The 20,185-nt window shown below is 41.8% G+C and overlaps 1 protein-coding gene across 1 annotated transcript in view; it reads left to right on the top strand.

Annotated features, from left to right (window-relative positions):
• Positions 1 to 18,442, top strand: part of LOC117829631 (potassium voltage-gated channel subfamily H member 4-like) — a 51,575-nt gene extending 33,133 nt beyond the window's left edge. Inside the window, exons 9-17 of the mRNA XM_034707212.1 lie at positions 778 to 972; positions 1,427 to 1,626; positions 1,910 to 2,159; positions 2,261 to 2,475; positions 8,888 to 8,926; positions 9,620 to 10,011; positions 13,359 to 13,450; positions 15,680 to 15,756; positions 16,494 to 18,442. Coding sequence (XP_034563103.1) covers positions 778 to 972; positions 1,427 to 1,626; positions 1,910 to 2,159; positions 2,261 to 2,475; positions 8,888 to 8,926; positions 9,620 to 10,011; positions 13,359 to 13,450; positions 15,680 to 15,756; positions 16,494 to 17,492 — 2,459 coding nt within the window. The 3' untranslated portion in view covers positions 17,493 to 18,442. The remainder of the gene's footprint in view (positions 1 to 777; positions 973 to 1,426; positions 1,627 to 1,909; positions 2,160 to 2,260; positions 2,476 to 8,887; positions 8,927 to 9,619; positions 10,012 to 13,358; positions 13,451 to 15,679; positions 15,757 to 16,493) is intronic.
• The last annotated feature ends 1,743 nt before the right edge of the window (positions 18,443 to 20,185 follow it).

Raw genomic sequence — 20,185 nt, 5'->3', positions numbered from 1 at the left:
CAGCACGTTGTCCTCAGTGGCGGTTCTGGAGAGGGGCCAACAGGGGCCAGTGCCCCTGTAAAACTGAACCTGGACCCCCCTGTGCCCCCCCTCCACACCAATCAAATACTATAAAATAAAAAAAGCTTTGGTATCGCGCCGATGTTACAGGTGGAACACATGCGTGTGGCACTTGGTTCCAGTCCCTTAGAGCGCTAAGGGACTCATCTTGAGTGTAAACAGCCAAACAGCTGCTGTCAGTCTGCATTTTGATATAGTACACAGTAGTCTATATGTCGCCCTTCTCAGTCTCTTTTGTCAGGGTTGAATGTGTCCCTCTGACAACACCCTTGGCCCCCCAGTAAAATTGGTCTAGAACCGCCACTGGTTGTCCTTGCCTCCTTCTCCTCAGCTCGCAGGGAACATAGGGCCTACAGCATCGTTTAGCATCAACATGCTATGGGATTCTAACAGCTGATCTTGTATGTAAACAATGCAACCGTGGTTACACGTAGGATCTCCGGACACACACAGGAACAAAAATAGTAAAAAAAAAACACTGCAAACGTAGCCAGTTTGGTGTCCATGGCCAACAAATGAGTCATTAAAAGACATGAGAGGCACCAAATACAATGATAACTAAACAGATATAAAAAAAAGTCGAAAAAAGAACAATGAAGAGAGAGCTGCGTCAACTGATCAGAACACACACCCAGCCACCAAGACCTAGGAGACACACAAACATAAAAGTGATATGTACCATAACCTTTGGATGTCATTCTCTCAATCTTATTTCAGGGTGGCTCCACGAGCTGGGCAAACGTCTAGAGACGCCCTACATCAACAGCACAGTTGGCGGCCCGACAGTACGCAGCTCCTACATCGCTGCCCTTTACTTCACCCTCAGCAGCCTGACCAGTGTGGGCTTTGGCAACGTCTGCGCCAACACCGATGCAGAAAAGATCTTCTCCATCTGTACCATGCTTGTTGGCGGTATGTCTTACACCAGGGTACATTCTCCCTCTGGCGTCCTGGCATGACGGTGCTGTGTTCAGCGCACAAGGGCAAGAAAGTCTGCAGGAAGTGGGTTGGCTGGCCTTTAAAAAAGCAGCTTGTTGCCATCTTTTGGTACCAAAAAAAACTGACTAGTTTAGCTGAGGTGGCAATTAATGGTGTAACAACCCTTTGGATAATTACTGCGTGTTTATTTTTAATCAGGCTGCTTGTCAGAGCAGTGAAACAAACTAAGCTGTAAATAACTGTGGGTGCTGTTCAAGCCATCAAGAAAATAAAGGGAAACAAGTGTAGAAAGTGTGTAGAGATCAATATTAAGGTCTTAATTAAGTGAAAGCAGGAACAGTTGCCTGAAAAGTGTTACTTTTTCTTTTCCTGCAATGTATCCGCTTTTAAAAAGTAACAAGCTGAAAGATTTTATGATCATTTACAGCGCTGATGCACGCTCTGGTCTTTGGCAACGTGACGGCCATCATCCAGCGAATGTACTCGAGGCGCTCTCTCTACCACACTCGTATGAAGGACCTAAAGGACTTCATTCGTGTCCACCGTCTGCCACAGCAGCTGAAACAACGCATGCTGGAGTACTTCCAGACCACATGGTCAGTCAACAACGGGATAGATGCAAATGAGGTAGGCATTACTCTCATTGCTGTTATCATTTTACACTTCAATACATTTTTCTGACCTTAAAAAACTCTAGGGAAATGTGTGTGAGCTCTTAAATTTGTTCTACAGTCCCCTTCAAAACCCTGTGCCATTAAGACTGTTATGATCTTTCACAGCTCATTGCTGCCTGAACATCATCAATTGACATTTTATTGAAATTCAAAAGAGACTAACTGGTGGCAACACAGTCCATTCCCTAATTACAAATCACTGTCACAGCTCATTACATCTGTCACACATCCCCCAGCTCCTGCATGACTTTCCTGATGAGCTGCGGGCCGACATCGCCATGCATCTGAATAAGGACATCCTCCAGCTGCCGGTCTTCAAGGGAGCCAGTCGTGGCTGTCTGCGCTCGCTCTCCCTCCATATAAAAACCTCATTCTGCGTCCCCGGGGAGTACCTCATCCGTCAGGGTGACGCGTTGCATGCCAACTACTTTGTCTGCTCTGGGTCTCTGGAGGTGCTGAAAGACAGCATGGTTCTTGCGATATTAGGTTAGTAATTACTGTCAAGTGACTTCTTTGGAATCATGTTTAACGTTCATTTATTTAAAGAGGAAGCAGGTAAGTGACTCTTTTCTGTTTTGATTTTGTAGGAAAAGGAGACCTGATTGGCTCGGACCTGCCTGGAGCAGACCAGGTGATCAAGACCAATGCTGATGTGAAGGCTCTAACGTACTGCGACCTCCAGTATATCAGCGTGCGAGGCCTCAGAGAGGTGCTGGAACTTTATCCTGAGTACGGCAGTGTGTTCGCCTCCGACATCCACAACAACCTCACGTACAACTTACGTGAGGGCAGCCAGGATGAGGTACGAAACAAATACTCACATGCAGGGAAACTGATGCTGATGAAATGTGTCATTAAAGCTCCTTTCTCATGATTATAACAGTAATTACATTGTCACTTGATGTAGCCACCATGATTATACACCCTGGCTTGCATTTTGAAGCCTACAGTTTGGCAGTTTTACCGACTTTTCCTTTGGCCCAGGTTGAACATTTCTAGACAGTAAAAGGATGCAAAATGATAGATGTCCTTGATTAACAGATTGTAGGGTTAGCATCAAGCAAAGGCAGCCATGCATTGAAGCATACCCTGCTTTATCTTCATCAGTTTTACTCTAAATGGTACCTTAATCTACAAAACGAACACCGTGTTTAACCGAGGAAGACTTCAAACTCGAGATGAGACCGTACCTCACTGGGAAAATGTTCACTGGGGTATTGACTAAAAATAATCAACTTAGAAGTAGACACATTTTGGGGCACTGGTGACCTAGCGGTCTAAGCGCCCCACATACAGGGGCTACAGTCCGCGATGCAGGGGTCGCCGGTTCGATTCCTGGCCGAGACCATTTCCTGCATGTCTTCCCCTGCTCTCTCCCCGCAGTTCCTGTCTCTCTTCAACTGTCCTATCAAATAAAGGCAAAAAAGCCCCAAAATATAACTTTAAAAAGAAGTAGACTAAATTTCTCCAGTGGTTCATCCAAACGAACTACTTTTTGCTACTAGTGAACTCCTCACCTGTCAGTCATTGGTAAAAATGAAGTTTTGAAGCATTAGCCTCAGTGTACCAACTCACAAATTGTTTTTCTTGTGTGTAACACACAGCAAAGTACATGAGAGCAGAGTTGTGATGACACTGACACATAAGCAAGATTTTCTTTGTTTCATTGCTTTCTTGCCGACTGAGGATATTGTTAGCGCAGGAGTTATTATAAACCTATGTATGATATGTAGATTTCTGATTAAAAACAGGGGTGAATATTGTCAAGAACCTCACAACACAATACGTATCACGATATATAACGATATCACAATATTGTGATATATTGCGATATTCTGCACAGTTAACTAAGAAAAAAAAAGAGATGATGTATATGTAAATCACACAATATTACTCAAAATTGAAAGGACAAATTAAGTCAAAACTATTTGATTGAAAACAACTTTTACACTTTATTGTTTTTGAAATACTGAAGTCTTATTTTAGTTCCAACTCAGCTAAAATATGAAATCTTATTTTTACAAAACAATTCAATATTAAGAGTTGAAATATCGATACTATATCGGATGTCAAAGTATCGCAATATATTGCTGTATCGATATTTTTCACACCTCTAATGAAAAAGAGTCAAGAAACAGACCCTGGCTCTTGGAATGTGTAGCGTTAAGCCTGAAATCTTGTGTTTACAAAACGAGTGCGAGTTGACTGTTGTCGCCTTTCACACATTCATCCATTACTCCAGTTCCTCATCAAAACTTGGATCCAAACTATTGACATAATCCCAGTAATGTCACACAGTAGTTTGAAGCCCAACGATGGCACGATGGTGGCTCAACCTCACTTTTGGCAAAGAGGTGGAACTGAGGCAGGCTCTTAGTCTCCTGGCAAACAGCTGCAATGTTTTGTGTACAACTTTTGTACTACTGTTTATACTATCTTAACAGATGAGTTATAAAAGAATGTAACCCCCCTCCATTTATACACCTTGGCTTTTGTAGTCAGCCTCAAGTGGACACTCGAGGAACTGCCGTTTTTTGGCTTCTTTTTTTAACAGCAGAAGTTGCCACTTGATCCAAACATCTTCTAATTCCGTTTTTGTCATATGTTATAGTGGGCGGTTTAATGATATTTGTTGCTTAAACCAACAAACTCCCAATAGAAAGCAGCCATTGTGGGGTTTTTTTATTCAATGAAAGTGTTATAGGTTATTTTTATGTACAACCTCCCCATCACCCCCCTCTTTTTTTTCTTCATCATGGACCAGAGCATAAAGCGCATCAGACGACACATTTGTACCCCCTAAGGTGCCTTTGTCACTCTCGTTGACACTTGTTCTACCACAGCTTCCAAAGGCCTGTTGGTGGCTTGATTGTCACACCAATTACTGTGCGTGGGTTCCACTGTCAGGCAGCCGTATCGCTTCCCTGTTGCCACCCCAAAGCACAGCGGGATGACATTACACCCAGACACCGACCTCCTCTCAACGTGCTGCCTGGTCGCCCTAACAGTTATTTAAGAAAGCATTACGTAAGAACAGATAATCTTCCCTGGGTGGAGAAAAAAGCGTGTGTTGATGTTACACATGTAGCCACGTTTTTAGACAGTGTTATATAATCTGTTAAAAGATGCAGCTCCATCAAATTGAATAATTTCATTAATTAAAGCAACAGTGCAGGAAAGGTCGGTGGCTATTTTGCATGCCATTTTTTGAACCATTGGGTCAACACAAATTAATGCAGAGGGTTTCTGATGTGTGACTTACAAAGCCCCTGTGTTCCTCCTTATTGTCAGTCTAAATCATTTGCACGTGTTTTAGGCATTTCTCATGTTTCAACAGACTTTTCATTTATTGGTTGTTGTTTTGTTTTTTTGGGTTTGAAACTGAAGAATAGGACATCTGTGCTGCCAATACTTATAACCGGATGTCTTTTTTATCAGGCATGCTGTGGGAGACCAGCTTTGACTGTGTTATCAAAGGCTTCAAAAGCAGAATGATTATGTTTGAGGAGTTTTCTTCCAATTACAAAACACCAGAGATACAACGTTGTGCTTAGAAAACCCATAACAGAAAATCAATCATCAAGAAATTACCTTTAAAAATGTCTTTGATCTAAGAATGTTATTGGGCTTACATATACCCTATAGAAATAAATGTTATTACATCATTACATATTATCATAGTTATAGTCTTTCATTCAAACATAGGAAGGCTGGATGATCATGAGTACTAGCTTACTACTTCTCTTGCACCATCTGCTTTGAGTTTAACACACAAAGCCAGGGCACCAGCACCCCTCAGACAGGATGAAGGAGAGCCCAGCTACCTGGTGGGGCTGCCAGCCTGGTCCTACAAATCTATGACAAATACACTCACACACACACACACACACTATATGCTTACACATATACAGTCACACTAGTATCATCTTTAATGTGGGCAATTTTAGTTGAGAGATGTTGTAGGATGTTCGGTTCTATTACACCCGAGAGATGCGTCAGCACTGTATGATGACTGTACAGTAATCAGTCAGTTGTAGTGAAGTGCTGCCAAAGAAACAGATTGAAGGAATGCCTATGACAGTGTGAGGGATCTAAAAGGGATAATTTTATTTTGTCTAAAAGGGGAAATCCCTCAAGGCCGGATGGAAATAAAGGTTTTTTGATTTGATGGCAACTTTTATTGAGGTAGTGACGTTTGAATGTGAAAGTTTTACACCATTTCAGTTTATTGCAGATAGACACAAATACAAACAAAAACTTTTTTTAATCTGTAGCATAAGACAAACCCTTATACCCTATATTAAAGCTGACTTTTCAGTGTACATTCTATGATCATAGCAGAGTGCATCATCCAAGGTAACTCTAACCTGCATAGGTCGCATAGGTTGAAACTGATTAATCAGCACTTTCCAATACGCAACACTATCCTCCACTTTAATCAATATTTTATGAAAACAATTAATCAAATTACGCTGCCCAAAAGACTGCTTGTTGTCTACAAAGAACTATCACCTGAATCTGTAGCTGTTGTTACAATAACTTTACGGAGCTTTACAGCTAATTGCAGCACATTGGCAAGCTATTGAGCCGTAAATGTACTGCTCTGGTTCAATCTGTTGTTTGTTTGCCAAAGCAAGCACCTTTTTTAGTAAAGAAACTCAAATAACCTACTTTATACTTGCTACTTTGGTGAATATGTTGTAGCACATAACAGGTAAAGAGAGGCATTTTTAACAGTGATTGGTGGAGACCAAAATCAGAGCAAAAAATAGTTAAAAAAGTGCTCCTACATTTGATACACATGAGATATGATGTTGCTCTCTAAAATTGCCAAAGTGCACAGGTTTGATTATTTGCTGTGGATTCAGTTGAGCGCATTGGAGAATGTCTTATTTCTTAGGGGATGCGAGTTTATTGAGGAAAAATAAGTGAGTCTGCTATCCCAGGCAAATTGGGAAGGTCATTCCACCACCAGGGAGCCAGCACTGAGTCAAAATCTGTTGGACTATAATCACAATATGCTGCGGGGAGAGGGAAGTAGTCAGTCGTCATGCAGTGTGAAGAACAAGCTGGTCAGTCAGGAGTTATTCGACCACTCATTTCCCCCTATGGAGCCTTTTATGACAAAGACAGTTAACCCTCCTGTTATGTTCGTTTCTTAGGGACAACAATAATGTTCCTGGGTCAATTTGACCCGGGGCTTATTTAATGATCCAAAAGTGTCAGAACCTCAAAAAATCCCAATAAACAAATCTCATTATTAACTCCATTACTAACCATTTAAATCAATATTTGGTGCAATGGTGTTCTTTAATCCTCACAGATCATGGTTCAATGAGGATAACTCGCTCGTTTTTTTATTAAATTAATGTTAAAACTTTTTAAAATGTGTATTGGAAAGACCTAAATATAAATACAATAGTTTCACATGACATAGATTTTGTTTTATTTTATTTTGAATTTTGAATTTTGAATTGTTATTTTTTTATGAAGTGACGTTGAAATTAACATGAGACACCTCTTCTGTCAAATGCTGCCAAGATTTTGAGGCTGTTTTTAGCTGGTTTGGAAGGCAAAATGTGAAATTAACCATTTTGATTGTGTATGCCGATTTCACCTGTTAAACCAAGATAACACGTTTCATACCGAAGAAATACTTTTAACTAATTTTTGTAGATTATTGAACTTTAAAAAGGGTCAATTTGACCCACAACATAACAGGAGGGTTAATCAAAGTTGATCAAACCAACCACTAAAAACCAGAAATGAGAGTGCTAAAGGTTTTTGAATACTAGAGATGACCTCAGTGTTTCTTGACATGATGGATTGGATGACTGAAGGCTGAATCAGTACTGGGTGGACAAGGGTAAATGTTTCATCAGCAAATGTCCCAGGTGGCTTTTGTCACAAATTTCACACCAAGATTAGTTTCTGAATGAAGCTGTGGAAACAACAAAGCCTTTACACAATAGTGCATTTTTTCTGCCCATAACCCTTTTTAATTGTTTCCAAACTAAGCATATACAGTACTATTATGTACTTATTTACTATATTTACCATGTTAACAGTGAGAAAATTCTAGTCTTGTGTGCAAAGGCCTGTTCTTATAATCGGTAAAAGAAATAGCTCACTTGTGAGTGACAGGAAGAAGTCCTCCAATTAAGTCCCTGCAAACCCACTTTACAAAGTAGGACACTTGGGGAAGTGATAGTGCTCTATTAATTGATAATAATAGTCAATTAAAATCATTTGGCACCCATCGTCTTTGATTGATTACATTCCATGTTGCTCCAGGGTTTGTTTTTCTTCTGATGAGAATGTATTCCTATCTTGAATAGTCTCATACTTTTGTCCCCTTTACTTCTTATGTACCTCCACTTGAAGAGTTGCAAAGTTTCACCCGTAGATTTCTGTGTTTCAAAGCGCTTACGGTAATTGGTTTCAGTAATTGGCTTTTATTAAGAATCAAATTTAACTCACTTCAGTGAAAGAGCCACAGACTGTGGTTTGTATTGTCACTTTAAGCCATGTTGTCAGCTTTCACACATGACAGAAGAGTTCACACTTCCCCCTGTTTCCTTTTCCATGTAGCTGGTGATTATGCCAAATTGCTACCCATTTATTTAAACACCGGTAAAGAGACAATCTTTCACTGGAATCCATTTGCAATCAGGTTTTCAAAACAGTAATGTGATTCAGCTTGCAAAAAGGGAAAACAGGTGCAGAAGGTAAAACTCGAGTAGAAGTCATCAGTCATCACTGAAATCATAAGGAGAATTGCAAAAAACACTGTGGTACTGAGGCTGCTTCATTCTTACAAGGTGGTGATCGCACTGAGATATGCTGCAGTGTGTGAAAAAAGACATGAGGGGAGGAACTGCAATCAGTAGATGTGGATGTCAACAATGTTTGATTTGCTGAGTTTCATTTCACATAATTAGTTGTGCAGTTAATAATAACAAGTGCATAAATGAAGAGGGGCATGCACTCAGCACATCTTTTAGAGCTATAGAGATACACAGTATGTTTTGATGAAACGCACTGATTGTAAAAAACTTTTAATAGAAGAAAACTCCTCACGGACACTTTACCAAATTTGTAGCATAATGGCATTATTCAAGGTTAACAAAGAGGATATAAATGTGAATGGATAAATATACTTTGCCCAACGCTGTGTTTGTGATCCCTGTAGCTTTGTGTTTTCACCCCTGCAGGGCCACAGCAGGTTTTCAAGGTCACCCAAGCTCTCTCACGTGAGTTCAGAAAAATTAAGCCGCCGACTTCTCTTAGAGGTGTCTTTAATCTCTCTTTTGGAAATGCATGTTTTTTCTTTATAAATCCAGGTGTGAGTCTTGCATGTCAGTTTCTGTTTAAAGCATGCATGTGTATGGGTTTGTGAAACCCCTGTGCTTTTCTGGGACACACTGTATTGCTCCGGATTTCTTCTGGGTTGGTTTGGGCAAGGACTTCCCCTACAGGTTGAAAATCATTTGGATCACAGAGAGCAGTTTAGTCCCTGGAGTTAGCTTGCTAAATGGGTCAGTAGCTCTCCTAACAGGAAACCTTATGAGCTAGTTGTATCATTACAGTATGCACAGCATGCTTGTCTCCCTGCCTTATTTTTCTATTATCAAAATGTTGATAGCAGTACTTGCTTGGTCTGGTATTAAGAGTTCTACTTAATAATATAACACCTATTGTTTTTTTCCCAAATGCACACAGCCAGGCATGGTTAGAGCGTAATAGATTTTTAAGAGGATTAAACTAATAGGATTAAAAAACATCAGCTGTAACTCATTAAAATCTTAATGACCCAATAATTGCTGTTTAACTGCAAAATAAAAGCAGATGTTGTCGCGTAGGGGGATGTTTGGATTGGCATCTTAAATTTCCCATTATGAAATGTGCCATTACTTATGTTGTAAGTTTCATTTGCTGCTTTGCAGGAACCCAGACTCCCCTCCATCATCGAAACAAAGGGAGATGACCCTGATGACTCCTTCCACCTCTCTCCAGCCAGCCGCTCCCGTCGCAACCTCCACCTGCCCAGTTTCAGCAGCCCTGTCCGCCGCACCTCTCTGGGGAACCTCCTGGGGGACGAACTGAGGCAATTCAACGCCCTGAGACGCTGCCGGTCACCCAATCTCAGCCGGGGCTTCCATGGGCAGAGCTCATCCCCTCAGCCGCCAGCAAAGAAAGAGCACAGCACCCCTGCAGCCGCTCCAGCTCCAGCATCAACCTCGAGTTCATCTCAAGGAGGGTCCGGAGCCGAGCAGAAGCCTTCACAGCTGCTTATCCCAACTGTTACCTGCTTTGCACCTCCAGATCTGAGCCCCAGGTATTGTGAGAGCTTTACTTAATCCAGTCAAAATGTTAAGCTTCTAAAATTAGTATTATCAACCACCCCACTACACCTCTGCATCTCTATTCCGAAAAATAAACTGATGGACATATGTAGACCCTTTATTTCTAAGTATTAAATAAGGGTTGGCGCCTAAATGTTGACTATTCAGATCTGTCGTTGAGAAGTTTGGGAGTCAACTTTCATTTTTCAGTTGAATTTCAGCACTTTTTAGCTGCCTCTTTGTTATAGAGCAATGAAGGAAAAGCCGCAGACTGTAAACTTTATTAACTGAGTCTCAAAATGAGCTGAAAGTGTTGACTCTGAAAGAGTCTGAAAGTGAGGTCCACAAAGAGCTTCTCCTTTCCAAAACAAACATACCTTCTGATTTAAACCAGTTTAAGCACTAAATAAAGCAAAACATTAAAAAAGTTGAAGTGTCTCTTCTTCACTTAGTGTTTAGCTTGGCTTAGCTTAGCTTAGCTGTTACGGTTTGAGTTTCCTACCTGTTCATATTCCACAAGTTTTTTGACAGGCCCCAGGCCAGTAGGGGGCCTCCCGACAGCTGACAAACTGTTAGTCACACCATTGGCTCCAAATGTGCAAAGTTTGCAATGACAGTAAGAAACCTCCCTAAGGGTGCCCCATCTGACAGCACGCACTGTAGATGCATTGTGAAGCCTCAGTTGTACTACATAATTCCTGTGCAAAAGTTTCTGAATGAAATCACTCAATAAAAAATGAAGAGAAGGGATCCACCTGGGAGTGACTGCCTAAGAGAAAAAGGGAAAGTAAAGAGAGAGGTAAAAACAGCTATACAGTAGTAAGTGGAGCAGATAATGATGATTGAATATGATAGTAAATGACTGCAGGGTGCTAGTCTATAGCCAATAGAGGAGAGACGTAGTATTACATTATGATGTTTCTTTTTTGACATGTTGTCAAAATGAATGGAGAAAATAAAATATCTAGACTCATATTTTCAACCAGGAGCTGAGCAAATGAAAGACAGGGAGTGCAAGTGTTGGTTGTCAAATGACACACAGATAAAGCGAAGAGAGAGAGAGCGCTGGTAAAGTAAACAAAGCAACGAAATAACTCTCTAAAGAACTTATAAACACATCCACATCTCCACACAAATGTGCAGGAAATTTCTCGGTTTAGTTTGTATACAGCTGAAGTCACACTTCTTCCTGCCTGCTGTGTGTGTGTGTGAGTCTGCTCTGCCCTCCCTCACAACCTCTACCACTCCTCATTCACAAGTCAGCAAATACTGACGTTTGTAGGTCCTTTGAGCATCTGATAGAGACACACGTTGTCTTTGCGAGACAGAAGGAGAGCACAGGAGAGAGAGTGATATCACCTGGTCTTTATGTGTTTTTTTATTTTTCTCAACCTGTGGACTGGTGGCAGGGAGCTTCAGAGCACCGCACTGCACAACGATCAATGCCCCAAAAACTACTATGTTGGTGGGAAAATTAGAAACTCAGACTGGGGCAGACTCTGGTAAAATGCTGGTACTGGCTGTGGCTGGGTTGAGCGTGCCCCCTGTGAATGTTTGCCTACTGCCCCACCATACCCAAGATTCGCCACTGTAACCAGACTATCTTAAGATGTCTCATCCTCTCCTTTTTACCAAACTAGTAAAACATTTAAAGTCTGTGTTTCTCTAACGCTCTTTGTAGAAGCATGGGGGGTGGGGGTGGGGGGCTGAGATCATGAGCTCATAAGGGGACTTGAGCACTTTATCTAGCCTAACTACATACTTAAAAACAAATGTGATGCAAGTGCTAACACTAAAACAGCAGTAGACCATGAATGCCTAAAGCTGCTGTTGGTAGGAATGGTGTCAAAAACGTTACTTTTTTTCTGCTGGGTTTGGAGAAAAAGTCATAATGCCCATTAGTACTCATCGGTAAGTGATGTAATTTGAGTCTATCTCGAAATCTCTGTGTTTTCCAATGCCTATGTATAAAGCAATGTTATTATTCTCCTCGTTCCCGTTGTGACGGACCAATCATAGTTAATCTCCAATCCTCCGTCGTGATTGGTCGAGTGTCAGCCCCACTACGTCGCCCTGATTAGCTGGGAAGCCACTACTTCCTCATAGAACCATAGACATATAAAGAGTAAACGCCACACTGGCTGCTGGGGCACAAGAAATAAGGCCGCCATCTTGGTCCGGTCATCCTACCCATGCTCCTACCTGTAAACGTAAACTGAAGCAGCAGAGACTTCAAGATGCCAGAGCACTGTGCAGCAAAATACCTATCATACATCACATATATCACACATCAGAATATTCTATTACTGTTAAGCCCACTATGAGTATTAAAATACGCCAACCCATGTGTCCTGTATCATACCTACATGTATGACATTTGCAGAAAAAAAAAACCTGCATGAAAATCAGTTTAATATTCAGTGAGTTATGATTGATTAAATGCGCTGACACTTAGTTGCGCCTGCCAAACAGATTACACTGAGTGGAGCGGGTGACCGGACCAAGATGGCGGCCCCACGGCTTGTCAGTGCCAATAGGTAGTAGCGGTCAATGTGGCGTCTACTCTTTACATGTCCATGCATAGAACGCACACAACAATCTTTTGTTGGCAGGGTTACGGGAGCAGAGAGGGGAGGTGTAGTGTTGACATTCGAAATCTCTCTCCAAACTGATGTTTATATCACGACTACCAACAGAAGCTTTAATGTAAGGCTGACAAAACTCTTGAAAACTCCTATAATTGTGCACCTTGTGAGTTAAACATGAGACAGAAATCAACAGATAAAGAAGTTTGGTCTGATGCATTAGTAAGAAAGAGGAAAGAATGGACAAAGCTTTGTATTGACCAAACAAATTAAATTTAAATGACAAAATTCTGATGTGTATAGCCTTATAGTGACCCAGTTATGATACCCTTAAAGCATCTAAGATTTTTAAAGTAAAGTGTCCCAGTAATGGACACCTAAAGTCATGTTTTAAAAAAAAGCTGCATCATCCACTTAATGTAAATGGAGTGTATTAGCATTGCATATTTCAGCAGATGTCTCTGCATTTCATTAATAGAGCACCCTATCCTCCTGCCCCAACCATCTGTATTCATAATGTATCTCTAAGTCATCCAGTAAGTCCTGGAGATAGGCACATGCTGGTTCAGAGGGCTCAGGTGTCCTCCCCCTCCAGACTGGGCACTTCTCCTCATGTTCAAACCCTCGTGTTCCTCTGCCAGCAGCATCTCTCATGGCACATATCTGGGTAGCCACTGGCTCTGGTGATAATTGAAAAAGCCTCTACTGTTACATTAACTCCGGCTTCCCTCTTCTTCACCCCTCCTCCCCGCCAGGGTGGTAGACGGCATCGAAGATAATGGGCACACGTTCCACTTCAACGTGGAGCACAGCCGGCCCAAAGCCAGCTCAGGAGGCAGCGCCCAAGGTAAGCAGAACCGCCTCCAGCTGCGAGGGTCACACAGGTGCCAGATGGCTGAAGAGTTCAAACGGTGGATAGGACAACTCTGCGCTGCCTCCTCCTGGGGAAACATGAGAGCACAGAGGAGTGAAATGACAGCAGGGTGTCCAAAGAGTCAGAGAACATGTTAAAGGACAACTGAGGTCAAAGTAGGGCACAGATCCTATGACCTGAGCTTTCACTGATGATCACTCTGGCATGAATATTGTAGCAGTTCAGCTTAAGTCCAGCTAATTAACCAAAGTAAAACAAAAGCTTAGCAACAAAGATTTACAAAAGTGCACATCATGTTTAATATAGTTTGCTAAATGCTTGAACTTGCCTTCTAATGCTTCTTTTTTCTAGCCTGTGCCTCAGTGATTTCACAAAACATCTGTCTGCTTTCATAACAGTGATGTTTAAAGTCTGAACAAGCTTCCCCATTTTATGTCCAAGGACATACTGAAGCAACATCACTTAGTTAAGACACATCAATTACTACAAACATAATATTATGAAAACAACCTGTCACAGTTGTTTGCAGGGAGAAATTCAAAATACCTTGTATAGGGCTTATAGAGGAGCTTATACTACCCTTTCATTACCAATTCAACCAAAATATTTTGTGCACTGTGTAAGCAAAACATGGCTGACATTAAATATGATTTTGCCATAATGTACCCATCACTGACTGTACATTACTATGGATGGCACGCCACTACCTCCCCCCATTTCTCAAAGTGAAGCCAAAATACTGCCTCGATGGGCGCTGGTGGAGCCCAGGCATGCACAGCAGTGATCTGGCTGGTGGAGCCATGGGACTGACCACACCCCTATTACTAACCAAAACACACGTTTAACTCACTGATTAAACAGCAAAGATTTAGGGTGCTGTTGGCCTAGCAGTTGAAGCATGCGCCCCATTTACAGAGGCTTTTGTCCTTGCATGTCTTCCCCTACCCTTAGCTGCTTTCTATGCCCCCCCGAAAAACTGAAAAGATCTTTCAGGCCCACACAGTCAGTGGATTGTCCAGAGGAGTGGCCAAGGGTGGCACTGGCACCCCTTGAAATCCAATTAGCCATCCCTGGGGCCCCCCAAAAATCCTAAACTATGATTGGCTGTTTGCCTTGTCAGAGGTGGGGTTTCTGTTCAAATCTATAATTTTGAGTTAAAAGGCTGGCTGTAGATTTCTTTATTAGTGCCCTCAAATGTGACTTTGAAAAACATCTATGGTAAGTCCTTAAAGAATTAAGCTTAGAAGATTTATGCCAATTTGTCATGTTTTTTAAAGTCAAAAGGAATAACAACTGTTTAATACTGTAATAAAAGTAGGTTTTGAAGACAGAAAGGGTAAATGTTATTCATTTGTAAATGCACTGGCCACCCCTGCCTATGTGAGAGCCTCAGTTGGGCCACCCCGGTCAAAAAGTTCTGGACCCGCCCCTGCATACAGTCCATACAGTCATTTTCACTCTGCTAATTGCTATTTATCAATTTTGACATCACATCCCCTCTTAACAAAAGTGAAAAAAAGTGAACCCCTTGCGTAATCAGCATGATTAGAACTAATAACTACTATATCAGAAAGCATGTTTTAGAAAAATATATTTCATGTGTACTTCAATTTTCCAGTCTGAGCAACATTCCGTCTATTAATGAAGGAGGCGGGATTTATTACATATCAACTCAACTCAACTCGAACTTTATTTATAGAGCACTTTTAAAACAACCGGGGTTGACCAAATTGCTGTACAGATCAAAAGCAGCACAAAGGACAAACATAACATACAATACAATACTAAAATACGTTAACACAGTGCAAATATATAATAAAATAAGATAGAATAAAATTAATTAAAATGTAATTAAAAGTATGCCAGATGTCCAATCAACCTTGATTAAAAGCCAGGGAGAAAAGGTGACTCTTAAGAGAGGATTTAAAAACCTCACATACTGCAGTCAGTCAAAGAGTGGAGCTCTGAAAGTATTGGCTTCACTTTGGGTAGCTGTTGTGCTGGCCATGCTTTTATACAGTTTGTGCTATCCACCTTTTAAGGTTGCTGTACAGTGCATGCATTTATAAATGACACATGCTGAACAAACTGATACAGTGCACTTAATTGATTGTTAAAGTTAATGATTCTGTTTTGACGTAAAGCCTCTGTTGTGTGTATAAATGAAGAACTACATAATGTTTTTCCTCCACATGTTTCCAGACCCTGCTCATGCTAGCGCCGCTCTGCTGCAGGAGACAGAGGAGGTCAAACAGAGCATCAGCCAACTCAACCACAAGGTCAGATAACTGTACTGCCTGTTAACATGCATTGAAATGGATTGGACCCACGCTAATTTAATTTACACAGTATATGAAAAACAGGAAGCACTGATGGTGTCATGATAGTTCCACTTTCAATCTGCAGAAAAAGATAGACCTGTTTCTCACATTTAGCATCCAATTTAAAAAATCTTCCATTGGTCTCATACTATCAGATCAGATACCTATTTCCTCCCTTGTATCTCTTAATTTGGTTGTAAAAAGGGCTCAAGCAGGTGCAGAGTTAGGATCCAGATGGGCCCAGGTAGCTCTTGTCTGAAGTCGATATTAATTAACCAGCAGGGCACTCTCTGCATTGCAGAGGATAGCGGGGAGTGCTGACTCAACAATCTAAAAAAAAAAGATTTGATGGCAGCGTACTCTACTTGTGGCCCTCCTCTGGGCCTCTTTCCTCTCCTGTTCCTCTTCCTCCTTGTTCCTGCTCTTCTGTCTACTTTCTTCCCTATTTGCGTCACTTACCTCAGCCTGGGTCCATCTGGAATTCAGGGCTGCAGACGAAGCTGTTCCTAAAAGTCACAGGGAGGATTATAAATAATTTGGTCCTCTTTTGGAAGGTCATCAGAAAATTAAGCCCTGATATGAGATCGAGATTAAATCTCAAAGGTAGAAGCTGATTTGTTTGTTTGTGTTTGGGACTTAATTGAACAGAGCTGAAATTTTGTAGTTAAACTGAAACTTTGTTCATTCTCTCTCAGATGGGCACATTAAACCAGGAAGTATCTGAGCTCTCTAAAGGCTTGCACCACATGCTGCACCTCCTCCAGGCCCATGTGTCTCTGCAGCACTACAACGCCTCCCACTCCTCGTATTCCTACAGTGTAGCTGCTGACACCGGCGTACCTTTCAACCGTGTTCCAACCTACCACTTCCACAGTGATCCTGGGAGCCATGACGGCCACCACGGTGTCCCAGCTGCAAGCCGCTGGAGCTTCAGTGGAGTTTCTGAAACCCAAACAGAAACCCAACACAGACCTCAGTCCTGTAGCCCGCCTGCTCCCTCCTGTCCTGGCCTTTCTGTAAACTCTAGACCCAGGTTAGGCCCGTGTCATGGCTCTGAGAGCACGAATCTGTGGACCGGTCAATCCCTTCTTAGCGTCAGCACAGGCTTCCAGGGTGGAAGTCCAGGCCTTGCACCTCATGGAGACTCTGAAAACAGACCTCTCAGCGCAAGCCCGAGCAGCATCAGCCAGTCCCAGCCCACTCTGTGCCTGCAGCCTCCTAGTGAGATGAATGAACTCTCTTGCCTTTTGTCCAGCGTTCCCACAGGTGCGTCCACACAGAGTCTGCTGGACTCTTCACCCGGTTCCTACCCCAACCTCTGTCTGCCCCCAAAGTCACATCTGAACTTATCACAACCCCCGCATGGGGACATTTGTGATCTCATGTCTGCCCCAGCGACAGGTAATCTGATCCAGGACACCTCCATCTTCCAAATAGATGCCCCGGACCCTTCAATCCATCCCCTGTCTGTCTCACCACCATCATCACCTAGTCGTCCTCTCAGATCCTCTCTGAATTCAGGATCACCCCTAGGCGACCCATCTGCCATAGAACACACCAGTCTGGAGTGCCTACTGGGGAATGGAGGCTCTACAGAGAGCAGAGACAGCGAAAGCGTATCTTCAAGAAGGTCCAGCATCGGTGAGCAGACTCAGAGCACAGAGCAGTCCTGGTGTCTGGACCTCACAGACTGAACAAGAGGAGCAAACTCTCTGTCTACACTGCAGCTGAACAAGAAACTCAAGTCATTAAAACGCAACTTTTGACAGTGTTTAAAAAAAACTCTGCGTGCTGTATTTCCTTTATTTCTGGGCTCTACTGTTTGTCACAAAATCTACACTGTTTCTATGCAAAAGCATGTCATTGTGCGTTGTTGCGGCTTTACTCAAGTGTGTCTTTAAGAAAAAAAATTCCACAGCAGTGGGTTCCAGTATATACTGTATATTTTTTCCAACATCCTTGAAGCATTTTGCAGTTGATACTACCTGTTACCTCCTTGCATGGTAAAATTGTTTATTCTTTTTCCTAAGGAAAAGGTTCAAAATCAATGTGTAAGCATTCTACATGAGAACCTGTTGATTGTGTACACAGATGCTGTATTGAGACAAGTGAGTTGTTGGATGTTCTGAGATACCAGGGGGCAGAAATGACACGTGTGTGCATCACTCAGCATAGATTGTTTGTTGTTTTATATCACGTTTTTTTCTGTTTTCAGTTTTTTATTTGTGAGACTAAAATACTCATCTAAACTCAAGATTCACTTCAGTTATGATTCCATTTAACATCTCCACTTTGACTCCCCACTTAAAACCCTGTGGAACATTTACAATTACTTTTATTTCTTATCCTTCATCAATTCATTAAAGTAAATGCTTAGAAATAGAGGATTTTTTCTTGTCAAAGAAGAAAAGAGCATCTTGTTATGGATCTACAATTCTGAAAACACTATTAGAGAAATTAAATATACCTATTAGATTTTTGAAAATGGCCCCATGAAATAATTAGTATGGTCATTGAATGTGAATGCCTTTCTGGGAAAAAAACATACCAACTCTTTAAACTCACACAATATTCAGAGTATTCAGGAACTTTGTTCTTTTTGAATGATTTCTCCTTGGCTGAAAAATAAAGTATGCAGAAATGTATCACTGTGTCTTTTACTGAGATGCCACACAGATCACATGTTTTGTTGCCTTTATATGTTTGACACATTGCTCTCATTTCCTCAAAGTATTGCTGCACAAATGCATTAGTTATTTTTGTTTGAGTTTTGTTATCTGAGAAACAGAGGAGCAGAGCCAGCCTTTTTTTACTGGGGTGGCCAAACTGGGACTTTTGCAGGGGTGGTATGGAATAGGCTGTGTGTGTCCCACACACAAATGAATAGCACTTATTTACACTATCTTCATTTATCGTGACTACTTACTTAAAGTATCCAAAATAGGTTATATCCCTGTGTATATATTTTACAGTAAAAAGTAACACAACAGGGTGGCAATGTTTTGAGCTTAGATATACGGCCCTGTTGTACATCTGGTGAGAGCCATTGCTATTTCCACTCGCCTCATAGTCATTTTCACAACCAGTGCCCATGTGGTGTATATAGCAAATGAACATGCACCCATGTTAACACCAAGCGGCAACCTCCAGTCTCAAACTATGAAGCCCATGCGGAAGTGTTATTAACTGCAATTAATCGAGACTCCGCTTGAGGCTGGCTGCAGAAACACCGGAAACCACATAGACACCAATTCAAAAAAGACGATCATTGCAGCATTAATAAATATGTTTACAGCCTGGTTCAAAAAACGGCTTGGCTCTTCGTAGCTAATCTCTCTATCAGCACACACTGTACGGGGGGTGAATTTTTTTCTAACACAAAGGTTCAGAAGATGTTAAGATTACGAGTTTTTGCCCAAATAAGGACATGACTGACTTGATTCCCAGACGGTAATACATAGCTGTTGGCTAGGAGGCTCAAATTCCGCCCTTTACATCACACTATGCCTGGTTGAGTTCCGCATTTCCAATATGGCTGCCGCCGTGGGTTGGCTTCAAAACAGTGCTCAGGAACAGATGGGTGACGTCACGGATACTACGTCCATCATCCTGAAGGAACTTCTGTTTCGTAAGAGCTTTTATGAACCAGGAAAGTGCTACACTAGGAATACAATATTCTAAATTACAAGGTAGTGGCACATACAAATTGTGCAATAATTTAATAAGGCAAAGGCTAAAGACAAAATGTATATCTACCTCAAATATTAAAAGAGTGATCGAGGTTCAACACAACAGATTTGATCTTTGTATGACTTAATCAATAATAAAACTGACAGCAGCAAGTGTACATAACAAGATAGGTAAATAGGTAAATTGGGTAGAGGGTGGTAGAGGGTAGAACTAAACCCTAATGTGAGGGACTGTTTGATTTATGTGTAGAGAACCCTGGTGATAGCTTTCACTAGCTAAGTGGTCAAGGGGTTAGCATTGTTGTCTCACAGCAACAGAGTTTAGAGTTTGATTCCTGGACAGGGCCTTTCTATGTGGTACCTGAATGATCTGGCTTCCTGAAGCGCTGAAGTAGTATGTTGGGGAGAAGGTTAGCACTGCTGCCTGAAAGCAATAAGGCTCAGGGTTTGAATCCAGGCTGGGGCCCTCCTGTGTTGTGCAAGACTTGTGTTGCTTTCTTCCACTTGAGTTTGGATCATGAATTCAAACAACCAGACTGACCTGGAAAGTTGAACAACCGTAACAGGTGAGCATTGCAAAGTAGCTAGCCAGGCCTCTCACTGGAGTGTGGACTAAAGGAAGTAAACACAAGCAAGTAGGCACTGTATGTGGCTCACACTGCAGCCTCAAAGAAAGGGGGTTCTTAGTTCAGATCCAG

Source organism: Notolabrus celidotus, chromosome 18, assembly GCF_009762535.1.
Source record: "Notolabrus celidotus isolate fNotCel1 chromosome 18, fNotCel1.pri, whole genome shotgun sequence".
NCBI classification, from domain to species: Eukaryota; Metazoa; Chordata; class Actinopteri; order Labriformes; family Labridae; genus Notolabrus; species Notolabrus celidotus.
This window is presented reverse-complemented; position numbering and strand designations above follow the sequence as displayed.